At 40.6% G+C, this 13,549-nt stretch overlaps 1 protein-coding gene across 1 annotated transcript in view; it reads right to left on the reverse strand.

Annotated features, from left to right (window-relative positions):
* Positions 1–13,549, reverse strand: part of FAM3D (FAM3 metabolism regulating signaling molecule D) — a 39,595-nt gene that overhangs the window by 2,417 nt on the left and 23,629 nt on the right. The window contains exons 3-8 of the mRNA XM_060761017.2: positions 12,757–12,867; positions 10,221–10,244; positions 7,030–7,153; positions 5,323–5,381; positions 2,313–2,363; positions 765–849 (exon numbers count right to left, since the gene is read on the reverse strand). Coding sequence (XP_060617000.2) covers positions 765–849; positions 2,313–2,363; positions 5,323–5,381; positions 7,030–7,153; positions 10,221–10,244; positions 12,757–12,867 — 454 coding nt within the window. The remainder of the gene's footprint in view (positions 1–764; positions 850–2,312; positions 2,364–5,322; positions 5,382–7,029; positions 7,154–10,220; positions 10,245–12,756; positions 12,868–13,549) is intronic.

Here is a 13,549-nt window from a genome sequence, read left to right on the forward strand (position 1 = left end):
GCAAGACAAGGCATGGAGAGGGGAAGAATTATGAACATCAACTATCATACCAGGGTCCCAATCCACATTAAGTTTTGTGCATTTATTAGATTAAGTTTTGTATAAACCAATCTCATGTATAAGCTGAGGTAGGTTTGGGGGGGGGGGCAAAATCAAGGATCTTGATATAATGTGTGGATAAGTAAAGGATCATTCCAAGGAGTGGGGAAAGCACCCTTTTGGATAAAAGTTAACGTAAGGTATTATTATCAGGAGAAGAACCAACCCCTTCTTTGAGCAGCTTGGAGAAAGTTGAGATCTTTGTTTATTAAAGGACAGTACTCACTCACAGTAACCTGTGAGTAAGCTGACCCAGGAGTTTGAATTCAATTTGTAGATCAAAATTCTTGACTTATGCATGAGCCTATACCAGCCATGGGCAAACTTTGGTCCTCCAGTTTTTTTGGACTTCAACTCCCACAATTCCTAACAGCCTACCAGACTTGAAGTCCAAAACACCTGGAGGACCAAAGTTTGCCCATGGCTGGTCTGTACAGTATTTACCTTTTAGAAAGACATTAATAAATGGTTAATTGCACAAAGGACACTTCATTCCAGTTTGGCCTTTAGATGGAAAGAAAGAGAAAGTTCCTCGTCTCAGACCCTCTAGTAAATTCATAGTTACAGGGAAGTTATAGTGGGATGTTCTGATTCACAGCTCATGTGTAAAGTAATTGCTCCACAGCTAAAAGACATTCAAGCCCTGCAACTGAATTGCTACTTACTTTGTGGCAGCATCATCATAGGAGGCGATTAGCACTAGGGTCCCAATGTCAATAGGTTTCAGAAAATCAATTAAATCTTTAACATCTAACAAAGGAAATAAAAAAGAAGCAGAATTGCTGTTTTATTATCCTGCCATCTAGTGGCTCTGTTATAAGACATACAGAATAACCAGCAAGTTTAATAATTGGTTAAAAATTGCTGCTCCAACAAGGGATTACTCTCTCTCTCTCTATAGATAGATAGATAGATAGATAGATAGATAGATAGGAGACTAGGATGTGGAACAATGGCTTCAAACTACAGGAAAGGAGATTCCACCTGAATATGAGGAAGAACTTCCTAACTGTGAGAGCTATTCAGCAGTGGAACTCTCTGTCTTGGACTGTGTGGTGGAGGCTCCTTCTTTGGAGGCTTTTAAACAGAGGCTGGATGGCCATCTGTTGGGGGTACTTTGAATGCTATTTTCCTGCTTCTTGCAGGGGGTTGGATTGGATGGCCCATGAGGTCTCTTCCAACTCTATGATTCTACATGAGATGTAGATCTTTTTACCAGTGGGAAAAAGATCCAAAACCTTGTTGTGAGGCTCCAAATCATTTTGGACTTATAGCAACACTAAGGGGAATCTCTTATCATACAGGGCTTCTTGGCAGGATTTGACCAGAGGGGCCTCAGAAGAGCCTTTGCCCACCTTCTGAGGCTCACCCAAGGCCACTCAATGGGTTTTCACAACTGAGTTGGATTCGAACCCTGATGTCCAGAGTCATAGTCCACACTGAAAGAAGGAAGTCTTAGGGAGAGCATAAGACAAGTGGTTGAAAGAAAGAACCATTAAAGGATTTTTTTTTGCTGGACACAGAGCCTACACTGACTCTTTCTCAAACCCAAAACATTCAAAAAAGTGAGGAAAAAGAAACCACTGGGTTGCTGTGTGTTTTCTGGGTTGTATGGCCATGTTCCAGAAGCATTCTCTCCTGATGTTTTGCCCACATCTATGGCAGGCATCTTCAGAGGTTGAGTGGTCTGTTAGAAACTAGGCAAGTGAGGCTTATATATCTGTGGAATGTCCAGGGTGGGAGAAAGAACTCTTGTCTGCTTGAGGCAAGTGTGAATGTTGCAGTTGGCCAGCTTGATTCACATTTAATGGCCTTGTAGCTTCAAAGCCTGGCTGATTGCTGCCTGGAGGGATCCTTTGTTGAGAGGTGTTAGCTTAGGGAGAAATGTCAGGAGAGAATGCTTCTGGAACATTGCCATACAGCTCGGAAAGCTCATAGCAACCTAGTGATTCTGACCATGAAAGCCTGTGACAACACAAAGAAAGCACTGTTTGCCCATATATTGTTCCTGGAACAAAGATGTGCACCAAATTATAATCACACAAACATTTTTCAGGCTGTTAGTACTTTCCAAGCAACTGGAATGAGCAGACCAATAGACTTGACCTTGAGGGGATCAAGTGGTTCTCATCTCTTATTTTAGTTATCAAGAATTTCTATGCCCCTTATGGAACAAGAAAGCCAGCCAGCATTAAATAAACAAGTACACCTACCTCCAGAATACATGTCAAAGGCACCTGCCTTGATGAGTTGTCCAGTAGTTCCTGGATAATAGAAATGAAATCATTTTTAAGGGAACACACAGATCTTTTCAGGAAGGGGAATTTCACATATCATATAAAGTCTAGGAATATATCCGCGGTGGATATAGAGGTTGTAGAGTATAGGTAAAATTTTGAATGGTTTTGGACATTCAAAATTAAATATTGCAACGGGTATGAATATATGAAGCGTCTCCTTTTAGACAATACTGGAATTGTTCCATCCCTGCCCGGACGAGGAGGAGGACAAAGTACGTCTGCTTGCAGCCCGATCCACCGACAAAATTAGAAAAAAAAAGTGACAGGACACGATTATAGCTGCCATTGTGCTAAATTCACAGTCTGATGCAGACCTTCCTGAAGGCCTGTTGTAATGTACATATTTTATATTAATAATTATACAAAATCTGTGAAACAGCAAGTCAGCATAAAGCGAACCATGAAGTAGCAAGAGAACACTATATATATATATATATATATATATATATATATATATATATATCACATCACACACACCACACACACACATGTTTATGTGGGTTAGTGGCACAGGGTGACCATGAAAGTGGAGAAAATGCAAAAAACAGTGTGCCATGGCACATTACTGTGTTGGCTGCAGTGTGTAGGTGTGTCACATAAATGTAATGAGAAATGACACAAATCTTGGAAATGAATATTATCTTATAAATCCTTTATTTTTAAAATCTAAATGAAAGATTTTCATGAAATATGTTGTGTTCTCATATATTTTGTTATTACAATTAATGTATGTGTCTGTATCTCTCATAAGGGCTTGGTTTAACCTCCGGTTTGTTAGTAAAACTGAATTACTGTGTTGCGAAGTGTGTCACTAAATGAAATGTTTGGAAAGCTCTGCTCTAGGTCCTCCAGGCCTGCTAGAGTTTGAACACAGAATTGCATTGGAGCACCTAGAGATTCTTAGATATAAAATATTAAACAAATCTGGAAATAACAATCCTCTGAAGTTGAGGGCCAGCTGTAATTATTTAGTTCACATAGCATTATAGTATTATCTCAGCAGCTAATTTAGGCACAGGTGCATCTTCGGAGGGTGACTCTTACTATCCATTCTGCATTTGCACACTTACTTTACTGTCATCTCTTCTTCTATTCACCCCCATGAAACCTGCAAAGTACTTGTTTCCTCCTTTCTCTTTTTTAAGGAGCTAGAAATGTGTTGTTAAATGGAGAATGGTGTGGCTGTTGCCTCCCCTCTTTGCCTCTATTCTCACAGCCGGTGGAACTCGTCTGATTCCCTGGAGGAACCTTCCCATTTGCAGACTACTTTCTGGATGGCTAATTGCTGCTAGGTGGAAGGACTCCTCTCTACACTGACGTTCAATATATGGATTAACAAGTAGTGGGTAATTATTGGTAGCTGAGCGTGGTAAATGGTCATTTTGACAGACACATTTACTTTTATTAACTCTGTTGACAACAGCCTTGCTCAACCTGCCTACTCTCTCATTGAGAAAAAGTAAAGCTGAACATTTATTAAGACCTGAATGGTGCCAATTTCCACTGTATCTGCCAGATGCCGTTCCTTCAAGAGCAGCATACTCCATACTTTATGATAACAAGGGATTGGCTGTGTTCTGCTGCAGAAGGAAGTAAGGAGCAAAAGAGGGAAGGTGCACTTCAGGCTCTGCGTCAGACTGTGAATTTAGCACAATGGCAGCTATACATGAATCCAGAATAGAAGGAAAATTAACAAAGGAGATAGGAGACTATACTGGCCAGCACACATTTTGGTGCCTCAAATGGTAGACCTGTTTCTGAGTATATTTGACCTGCTGATTCAAAAAATGGCACGTTTCCCCAATCAGCTCTAGTTTTTGAGATAGAGAACATATGTCATATACCAATCGCCATCTGCTCACCCATAGAAAATCATGATAACCATATCTAAGAAACTTCAGCTGATGAGGTCTATCTGTTGCTATTTTCTGAAGCAGTGCCCCAAATAATCCCAAGAACAGGCCCAAGAGCTAAGAAAAAATGTTTTTGGGTTGTGCTGCATCAATGTCTGGACCCTCCAGAAGCACTGAAAGCTTTATTTGGATGTACCCACAGAACCAGCACCTGCGGTTTTACTTACCTGCATTTGACAAAAAAGTCATATCTAGGAATTTTTGAGGTTGTCCAGGGGATTCTATGGTATGCTTCTGTTGGAAGTTATCATAGAGTTGTTGGAATTACCATAGAGTTGTTCTGGAGAAGCTACAAAAATCCTAGAAAGCATCAATATCCAGAAATTTTCTAGTTACTCCAGCACAACTCTATGACATCTTCCACTGGAAGTTATTCATTTCAGCCAGGTTCATGGTCACCCACCTTTTCTTGTTTCCATGATGATAAGTTCAAGGAGGATATATCATCATTTGCTGGGAATTCTGTTTTTAGAGAACTTCAGCTCTTTGATTCTCTCCAAACTACAATGTACATTTTGTGAATGCCCCAAGAGCAGCACATATTTCATGGGGCTGAATGTCTGATCCAGGCCGAACTCTTATCCAGGCCACTATGCAATTATTAACACTTTTATAACTGGGATTTGTAATTTTCTGAGGCACTACAGAAAATTCTAAATACCTGACAAAATTACAAATATTATGGTTCTAGAAGATGGAGCAATAAAAGTAGTATCAAAGTTATAATTATATCATGTGAAATGGGCTTCAATGTATTCAGTACAAGAGGAGGCAATAAAGGAAGCAGAAAAAACATAGCACTATGTATGATGGAAATCTCACTTCAAGTCAATTTGTTTCTGGCTTAAGGCGAGCCTAAGGTGACCCTTTCACAGGGTTTTCTTGGAAATATTTGGTTAGCCCCAGATTACAGAGTGGATTTTTGTAGACAAGAAGGGATTCTCCAGAGTTGTAGCCCAACCTCAGACCACTAAACCATGCAGGAAGGCTGTTCAGTTTGAAAAACTCACCATTGACTAGTGCAAGGTTTAAACCTCGTCCAATGTTATTCTTCACTGCACTCATCACCCTTAAAAAGTTGAAAAAGACACACACACAGAGAATTTATCAAGGATTGGTACCTATACATACCTAAATTCCCCCTCCCTCAGTTGATTGCTATGCCCTGAAAGACAGCATTCAAAATGAATACAGTCCATCTATGTATTATGCAACAGATCCATTCCAGGCCCTTTAATGAGCAATGATATTCACAAATAAACCGGAACATAAAATTAATGATATCTTGGGCTTCTGGCCAAAGCTTACCATGGAATCATATTGTAGGACCAGGAAGAATTTCTAGGTTATCCAGTGCAATTTTACAGTAATTTGGCCATGCAATTTTGGCCATGCAATTTTGGCCATGCAATTTTACTGGAGGATCTAGAACATGCCTTAGAGACGTGTCCTTCTAGGCATTTTCTATATGCTCCTGCATGGCATTATGGTATACTTCCACCAAAACAACTCATTGTGTATAACTGAATCCACACAATACAAACTGTCATTATATGTGGACAGATTTGTATGTGTGGAAATAATGGAGTCCTCCAGGTGGCGTTGGACTGTCACAGCACAGGACAGGTTCTCTTGCCTGCTAGGCTATCTGCACATTAGTTGAAAACCTACTTCCTTATGGTCTTGTGGGAGGAGAATATCTAGTGACATCTTCAGGAGGAGGAGCAGAACCTGCACAATACCAGCTGCCATTACAGCAGACAGTGTTGGTGTAAAAACAAAAATGAAAGATTCAGCTTTATGCTGATCTTTTAGTGAGCTTGATAAACTCCATGGGCCATATTGTTTGCTGAGTTATGCTATGCTAGGAATGCAGTGTCTGCATTATTGCGTGCCTAGGGTCAACAATCAGGTGTTAAACCATCATACAGTTCCAGATCTTGAGAAACATCCTCATCAAGATGAGCATTCTGTGCTGGTTGCAAAGACCTCAGATACGGATTACTACATATGCATTCGATACTGCTCATGCACACTTTACCTGTCTGAACGAATCTCCCTCTATGAACTATCTAGGACTTTAAGATCATCAGGAGAGGCCCTGCTCTCGATCCCACCACCCTTGCAAGCGCGACTGGTGGGGACAAGAGACAGGGCCTTCTCAGTGGTGGCTCCTCGGCTGTGGAACTCCCTCCCAAATGATATCAGATCTGCTCCCTCCCTCCTGGTATTCCAAAGAAAACTGGTTTTGGGGTTAACCCTTTGAACAATAAACACAGCAATAGAATGTGATTTTAAAAAATTCTATTCAAATTTATCAGTTTGCTTTCCTGCTCAGTTTTAGGGCTCATCCTAGGATACTGTAGAACAGATTTTTCAGTCCTATCAAACAGCAGGAACCTCAGCCTGTAGCAGGCAGTGTGCTGCAGATACCAAATCCATGTTGCTTGTCTGTTTGATCGCTCATGCACCCTCTTGCCAGATAGGACTTGAGATATTTCATATCACTTTGACACCTTGATTTCAAATCTCTCAAAAAGGGCACTTTGTACAAATCAGGATGTCTGCAATGCCCAGCATTTTCCATCACTTAATGGGTTGGATAAGCCTGCTGGGACTTGCAGTCAGACAGTATTCAGAAGGACAGCAAGATTCCTGCCTTGGCACTACACACATGCACAGAAAACAGGGCCACATATATTTGGCACAAAACTTACATGGTGTTTTCAAAGCACATGGAGGGCCCCACCACATTGGCTGCACCACTGATTAACTTGAAGGCAAAGGTGTTGCTGGGACACTCTCTTTTGTTGTTGCACTTGTGTCGCAAGACTGCTCCTTCTGGGAAAGGAGACCCCAAAAGAAAAGAAAAGATATCAAGCAAGCCCCGCAATTAAATAACACCCCATCACAAACACCATTTTTTCAAAAGGGTCTCATACACGGTGTCAGGATGTGTTTTTTTTTTTTTTTTTTTTGTGGGAGACTAAAGTTGTTCTTCCACATTTGTGAATCTGATTTTTGCAGGTTTGATTCCTTTTGGATTTGATTAAAAATGTTCTCTCTAGGAATCTCTAGGTCCTCCACTGCAATTCTGTGTTCAGCTTCCAGCAGAAGCTGACCATAGAATTGGGCATGAAGACCTAGACATTCCTAGAGACCTCTCAGATATTTTTGTTGTTGTTGTTTTTTATTCGTTCAGTTGCTTCCGACTCTTCATGACCTCATGGACCAGCCCATGCCACAGCTCCCTGCCAGCCGTCACCACCCCCAGCCTCTTCAGAGTCAAGCTAGTCACTTCAAAGATACCATCCATCCATTTTGCCCTTGGTCGGCCCCTCTTCCTTTTTCCTTCCATTTTCCCTAGCATAATTTCTTGAAGTATGGACTGATTGGATCTTGTCGCAGTCCAAGGCACTCTCAGAATTGTCCCTCAACACCACAGTTGGATTTTTTTTTAGTAATTTATTTAATTCTTAAAATTAAAATTAGTAATTTAATTACTTTTTTTTTTTTTAGTAATTTCTTTATTCGTGGATTTCCACTTTCACAGGGTCTGTGCCTTTAATCTCGGCAAATGTGGAAAGCTAACTATACTCTCTTCTCGTAGATTATTTTAAACTATGAATCTCAAATTATGAATTTTAAATTACATACTGATTGTTTTAATACATATTGATATGTTCTTTTAAACTCATGTTTTAATTGATGGAATGGGTTGTGTTTTAATATATTGTTATTCCCAACTTCAATCTTTGTGAGAAGTGGCTAAGAATTCTTTTTACTATTTCAGTTCCTCACTCTTTTTGCATTTTGCTTTATAGCATGAATAAACGTATTTGCTAGTTCTGTGTTTGAGGGAACAGTGAGTAATTTTAGCAATTTTCTTCCCATAGTACAAAAAAAACTTCAAAATATGAAAATTTTTCAGAGTATTCACAGTTTGGATATTTTCTGTACAAAATTTGCACATAATTTATTTGCACAGGAAATGTCATCTACACTGTAGCATCTACAATTCTACACTATAGAATTACTGCAGTTTGACATCACTTTAATGCCATGGCGCCAGCATTCTTTGACAGAGAAGGCTAAAAACCTACAGCTCTCATGATTCCATAGCATTGAGTCATGGCAGTTGAAATGGTGTCAAACTGCATTAATTCTACTGTGTAGGTGCAGCCAGTGTCTCTTAGAGTTCCTTGTAAGTTTTAGTCCTCTAAAGCAGCAGTTCCACAAAAAATCTTTAAATTCTTTCAAAACATCTTTTTTAAAAGCCCATGCCAGAGTGTGAAGATTGTATTGAAAATGTATTGTCGAAGGCTTTCATGGCTGGAATCACTAGGTTGTTGTAGGTTTTTTCAGGCTATATGGCCATGTTCTAGAGGCATTTTCTCCTGATGTTTCGCCTGCATCTATGGCAAGCATCCTCAGAGGTAGTGAGGTCTATTGGAACTAGGAAACTGGGTTTATATATCTGTGGAATGACCAGGGTGGGGCAAAGAACTCTTGTCTGCTGGAGCTAGGTGTGAATGTTTCAACTGACCACCTTGATTGGCATTTGATGGCCTGGCATTTGATGGCCTGATTCCCCCAGGCACAGCCAGGCCATCAAATGCCAATCAAGGTGGTCAGTTGAAACATTCACACATAGCTCCAGCAGACAAGAGTTCTTTGTCCCACCCTGGTCATTCCACAGATATATAAACCCTTTTTCCTAGTTCCAACAGACCTCACTACCTCTGAGGATGCTTGCCATAGATGCAGGCGAAACGTCAGGAGAAAATGCCCCTAGAACATGGCCATATAGCCCGAAAAAACCTACAACAACTTACTGTATTGAAATTCGGTGTACCATTGCTTTAAAAATGAAATTTTAAAAAACATTTCCGGCTACGCAATCCTACCAAATAACTATTCTCAATAACTATTTGGTAGGATTGCGTAGCCGGAAATGTTGTTTGAGCAATGCTTCCCTTTATGTCCACCTATCAATGTGAATCAGGCATTTTAGCTTATACTTACACCAAAAACAAATTTACAAGCAAGTTGAATCTCGTCCCTAATTTGCATATTCAGCCATCAAAGCACAATTTCAAAACTATTTCAAGTACAAAAATTAAATGATTTGATTCATCATAACATTTTCCTTTACCAAAATAAAAAGCTGTGATTGTATTTAAATGTTTTCTCTTTATATTCAAACCTACTACATTATATAAAACACTCAGCCAATAGGAGTAGATGTGAGGAGGGAGAACTTTTTGGGTTCACAATATTCAGGGACAGAATTAGAGTTCCATGGGGGGGGGGGGACGGGACGGGACGGGACGGGACAAAGTCTTCTGAATCATAGAATCATAGAGTTGGAAGAGACCTCATGAGCCATCCAGTCCAACCCCCTTCCAAGAAGCAGGAAAATCACATTCAAAGTACCCCTGATAGATGGCCATCCAGCCTCTGTTTAAAAGCCTCCAAAGAAGGAGCCTCCACCACAGTCTGGGGCAGAGAGTTCCACGGCTGAACAGCTCTCACAGGAAGTTCTTCCTTATGTTCAGGTGGAATCTCCTTTCCTGTAGTTTGAAGCCATCGTTCCATGTCATAATCTCCAGGGCATCGGAAAACAAGCTTGCTCCCCCCTCCCTATGACTTCCCCTCACATATTTCTCTATGGCCCTCATCATGTCTCCTCTCAGCCTTCTCTTCTTCTGAAGAGTTCCATGACCAAAAATATTTGGGAACAATTGCTCTAAAGTAACATTTCCAGGTCCTGCCATTTTGTGTAAACAGAGACAAAGCCTGCATGCATTTACTGTTAGTCTACTAATCAAGACAGTGGTGTTCTGGCTGCCCTCTTATTCCAACCCAGTTTGCTGCTATGCTATAAATACAAAATCATGGTACTTACTTGTTGGCTTAGGTTTTTCAGCACCTGGTCAAGATAGCAAGAAAACAAAAACAATAAAATCATGAGAGGATATAGTATTGCTTTTTTCTTTGAACAGATGTATTAAGAATAACATGTGTCTGATGGTGTCACCCAGCGTATTCCACACTCCCTTCAGGCCTCTTAGTGACTCCACTAGTCTTCTCTTTGCTATTCAACATATACAAAAGCTCCTGGGAGAACTTGTCTAACATTTTAGGACCCAGCACCACTGGTATGTTTTTTGTGTGTGTCAGGAGCAACCTGAGCAACTGCAAGTCACTTCAGGTGTGAGAGAATTGGCTGTCTGCAAGGACGTTGCCCAGGGGATGCCCCCACTGGTATGTTGATGTTACCTGATTTGACTACTCTTTTCCGCTGAATTCCCAGAGAATGAGAGAAGCTAAAGCAGAAGTGACAATACTACAGCTCTCTATTTCCAGTGGATCATAACATTTTCTTAAAGGCGAGACACTATTAAAAATAAGCAATGTACTTCTAGTAATACGCTTCTAGTTGCTAGAAGAGGGATACTACTCATCTCTGAAAGCCTTCTTTTCATACATCTCTTATCTGGTCCCTGAAGAATGAGGCATACAAATGAAATGGAAGTTGTTATAACTGTGGAACTGGGGCGGTTTGATACCACTTTAACTGCTATGGCTCAGTGCTGGTAGCTATAGTTTTACAGATCTTTAGCCTTTATCAAAGAGTGCAGGTGTCTCCCTAACTGCCAATCACAAAATTCCATAGCATTGAGTCATTGCAATTAAAGTAGTACCAAACCACATCAAACCTATAATATATTAGTAGATATACCCTAAGTCATCCTTTAGTGTCAAGCTGGATCTGTAAGCTATATATGGCTGTTGGGATCCTTACATGTGGCATCTGAATCCACAAAAATTCCAGATTACCAATGTTTTGAAAAAAATAAATAAAGCTGATTTGAGGGATTCTTGTTCTGCCTATAAAATACACAACAGCTGAAAACATGCTGGTTTGGTAGTCTTCTGGTTGATAAAGGAGAGTCCACTCTGGAGGAATCCTATTAGACTAATTTCACAAGATCATTTTGGGAGGCAGGTAAGCCCCCAACTAATCTTGAGAGGAGTTGAAGGCCCAACTGCCCTTCTGTTCTGAGTTTGCTGGGAACTCTACTGGATTCACACAGATTGCCCAAAAGCCAACATTGGAAAATAGCAGACACAAAACTGGAAGCAGCTGGAATTATACTTTTCTTTTTGAAAATTGTGTACTCATTGTTTCAAAGCTGAATCACATTTCCTAGAGCTTTTAGAAGAAGTAATTCCTCCCTACTTTAGACATAAAAAGGGTGATCTAGGAAGACTGGAGGGGGCGAAGGTGGTAAAAGAAAAGCTTCAAAAAGGCTGCCTATGCCCCTAGGATCTCTATTGCTCATCTCTGTCCCTGTGATCATTTTCTCAAAGCCTGTGCAAACAAAACTAGAAAATAGGATAAAATTTGAATGTATAAAAGGATAAAGGTTTCCCCTTGACATTAAGTTTAGTCATGTCTGACTCTAAGGGTGGTGCTCATCTCAATTTTTAAGCTGAAGAGCTGGTGTTGTCCGTAGACGCCTTCAGGGTCATGTGGCCAACATTACTGCATGGAGCGCCATTACTTTCCTGCCAGAATGGTTCCTATTTATCTACTCACATTTGCATGTTTTCGAACTGCTAGGTTGGCAGAAGCTGGGGCTAGCAGCAGGAGCTCACCCCGCTCCCCGGATCTGAACTGTCAACCTTCTGGTCAGTGTTCAGCAGCTCAGCAATTTAACCCATTCTGCCATCGTAATATGTAAGAGGACTTTAATGATTGAACTTTGAAGCTGTCCAGAGTGCTGAACACAACTCCAAAGTGCCAGGTGTCATGAACCACTTGGAGAAGGAAGACAATACCTGTTTTGGGACTGTACACTAGAAGAATGAATAAGACAAGTTGCATTCAGCTTCAGGTTATTAGGATAAGAATATCCTTCGGGCTACAACATGCCAACCTTACGAAGTATCTTGTAGTAGTCCTTTATATGCTTTCCAGACTTCCAGTTTAGTCCTAGACTGGGAATGCTGGAAACTGTCAGAAATGCTCCTACTCTCTACCTTTTTTCTGTTTCTTGGTTGAGACTGGGAAAGTCCAGGAGTAGAACAAAAGCAATAACAAAATGTGATTATTCCTTATTCAGAATCAGCCAGTAGGTGCAACTAGTCCTTTACTGTCAACTCCAATGGGTGGTGGTGGTAATAATAATAATAATAATAATAATAATAATAATAATAATAATAATAATGTTATCTGCCACTTCTCATGGCTCAAGGCAAGGTAGCACTGTGTCTCTAGGGTTTTAGGCAAGAATCTTTCCTATCGTACATGCAAATCCATGCTATTTCCTTATGCTTCTCCATCTAAGGACTACTTGCATCCAGTTGTGCTTTTCTCCTTAAATGAGATTGAATATGGATGGGACAGATGTGCTCAGATTGGGAGGGTGACTTACCTAGCCAGCTCCTTATGTTGATGGATTTCACAGACATGTGGTTGAAATAGGCACTGGCAAAAAGCCAGGTTGCGAATAAGGTGAACAGCAAGGCAGCAATCCGTAGTACACCTAAGCCAGAAGGTGGAAATGGAATCAGATTTTGGGAGAAGAGCAGGAGGGGGTAGAAATGCTGTACATAGTAAAGCAAGAAAAACAAAGCTAGGTGTGTAAGGTGATAAAACTATAAAAACAAGGGCCCAATCCCAGTTCTGCAAATTCTGTTAGAGTAGTACGTCTCTTTTGGCCAAAGAACATAGAAAGTGGCTTTAAAACAGCTTAAGCAACATTCATAGACCTGAATACTGTTTGTTCTGACTGGCATGGTATTAGGACAAAAAGCCCCGCCTCCTACATGATCTTTTGAACCTGAGATGCTAGCATTCCAATAATGAGCTCCACTAAAGAGAGGGAAGGCATATCAGTGTCCACAGGACAACCTTGCACAGCTAGCACTGAGAATACTAAGCAAACAGGAAAACCCAGGGCCCTTCCACACAGCCCTATATCTCAGAAAATCAAGGTGGAAAATCCCACATTATCTGAGTGTGGACTCAGATAACCCAGTTCAAAGCAGATATTGTAGGATTTTCTGCCTTGATATTCTGGCATATAGGGCTGTTTGGAAGGGCCCTGGGTTTTCCTGTTTGCTTAGTATTCTCAGTGCTAGCTGTGCAAGGTTGTCCTGTGGACACTAATATGCCTTCCCTCCCTCCTGCTAGTAAATACCTTTTCTATTTTATTAAGCCTTGTA

This window comes from Anolis sagrei, chromosome 2 (assembly GCF_037176765.1).
Source record: "Anolis sagrei isolate rAnoSag1 chromosome 2, rAnoSag1.mat, whole genome shotgun sequence".
Lineage (NCBI taxonomy): Eukaryota > Metazoa > Chordata > Lepidosauria > Squamata > Dactyloidae > Anolis > Anolis sagrei.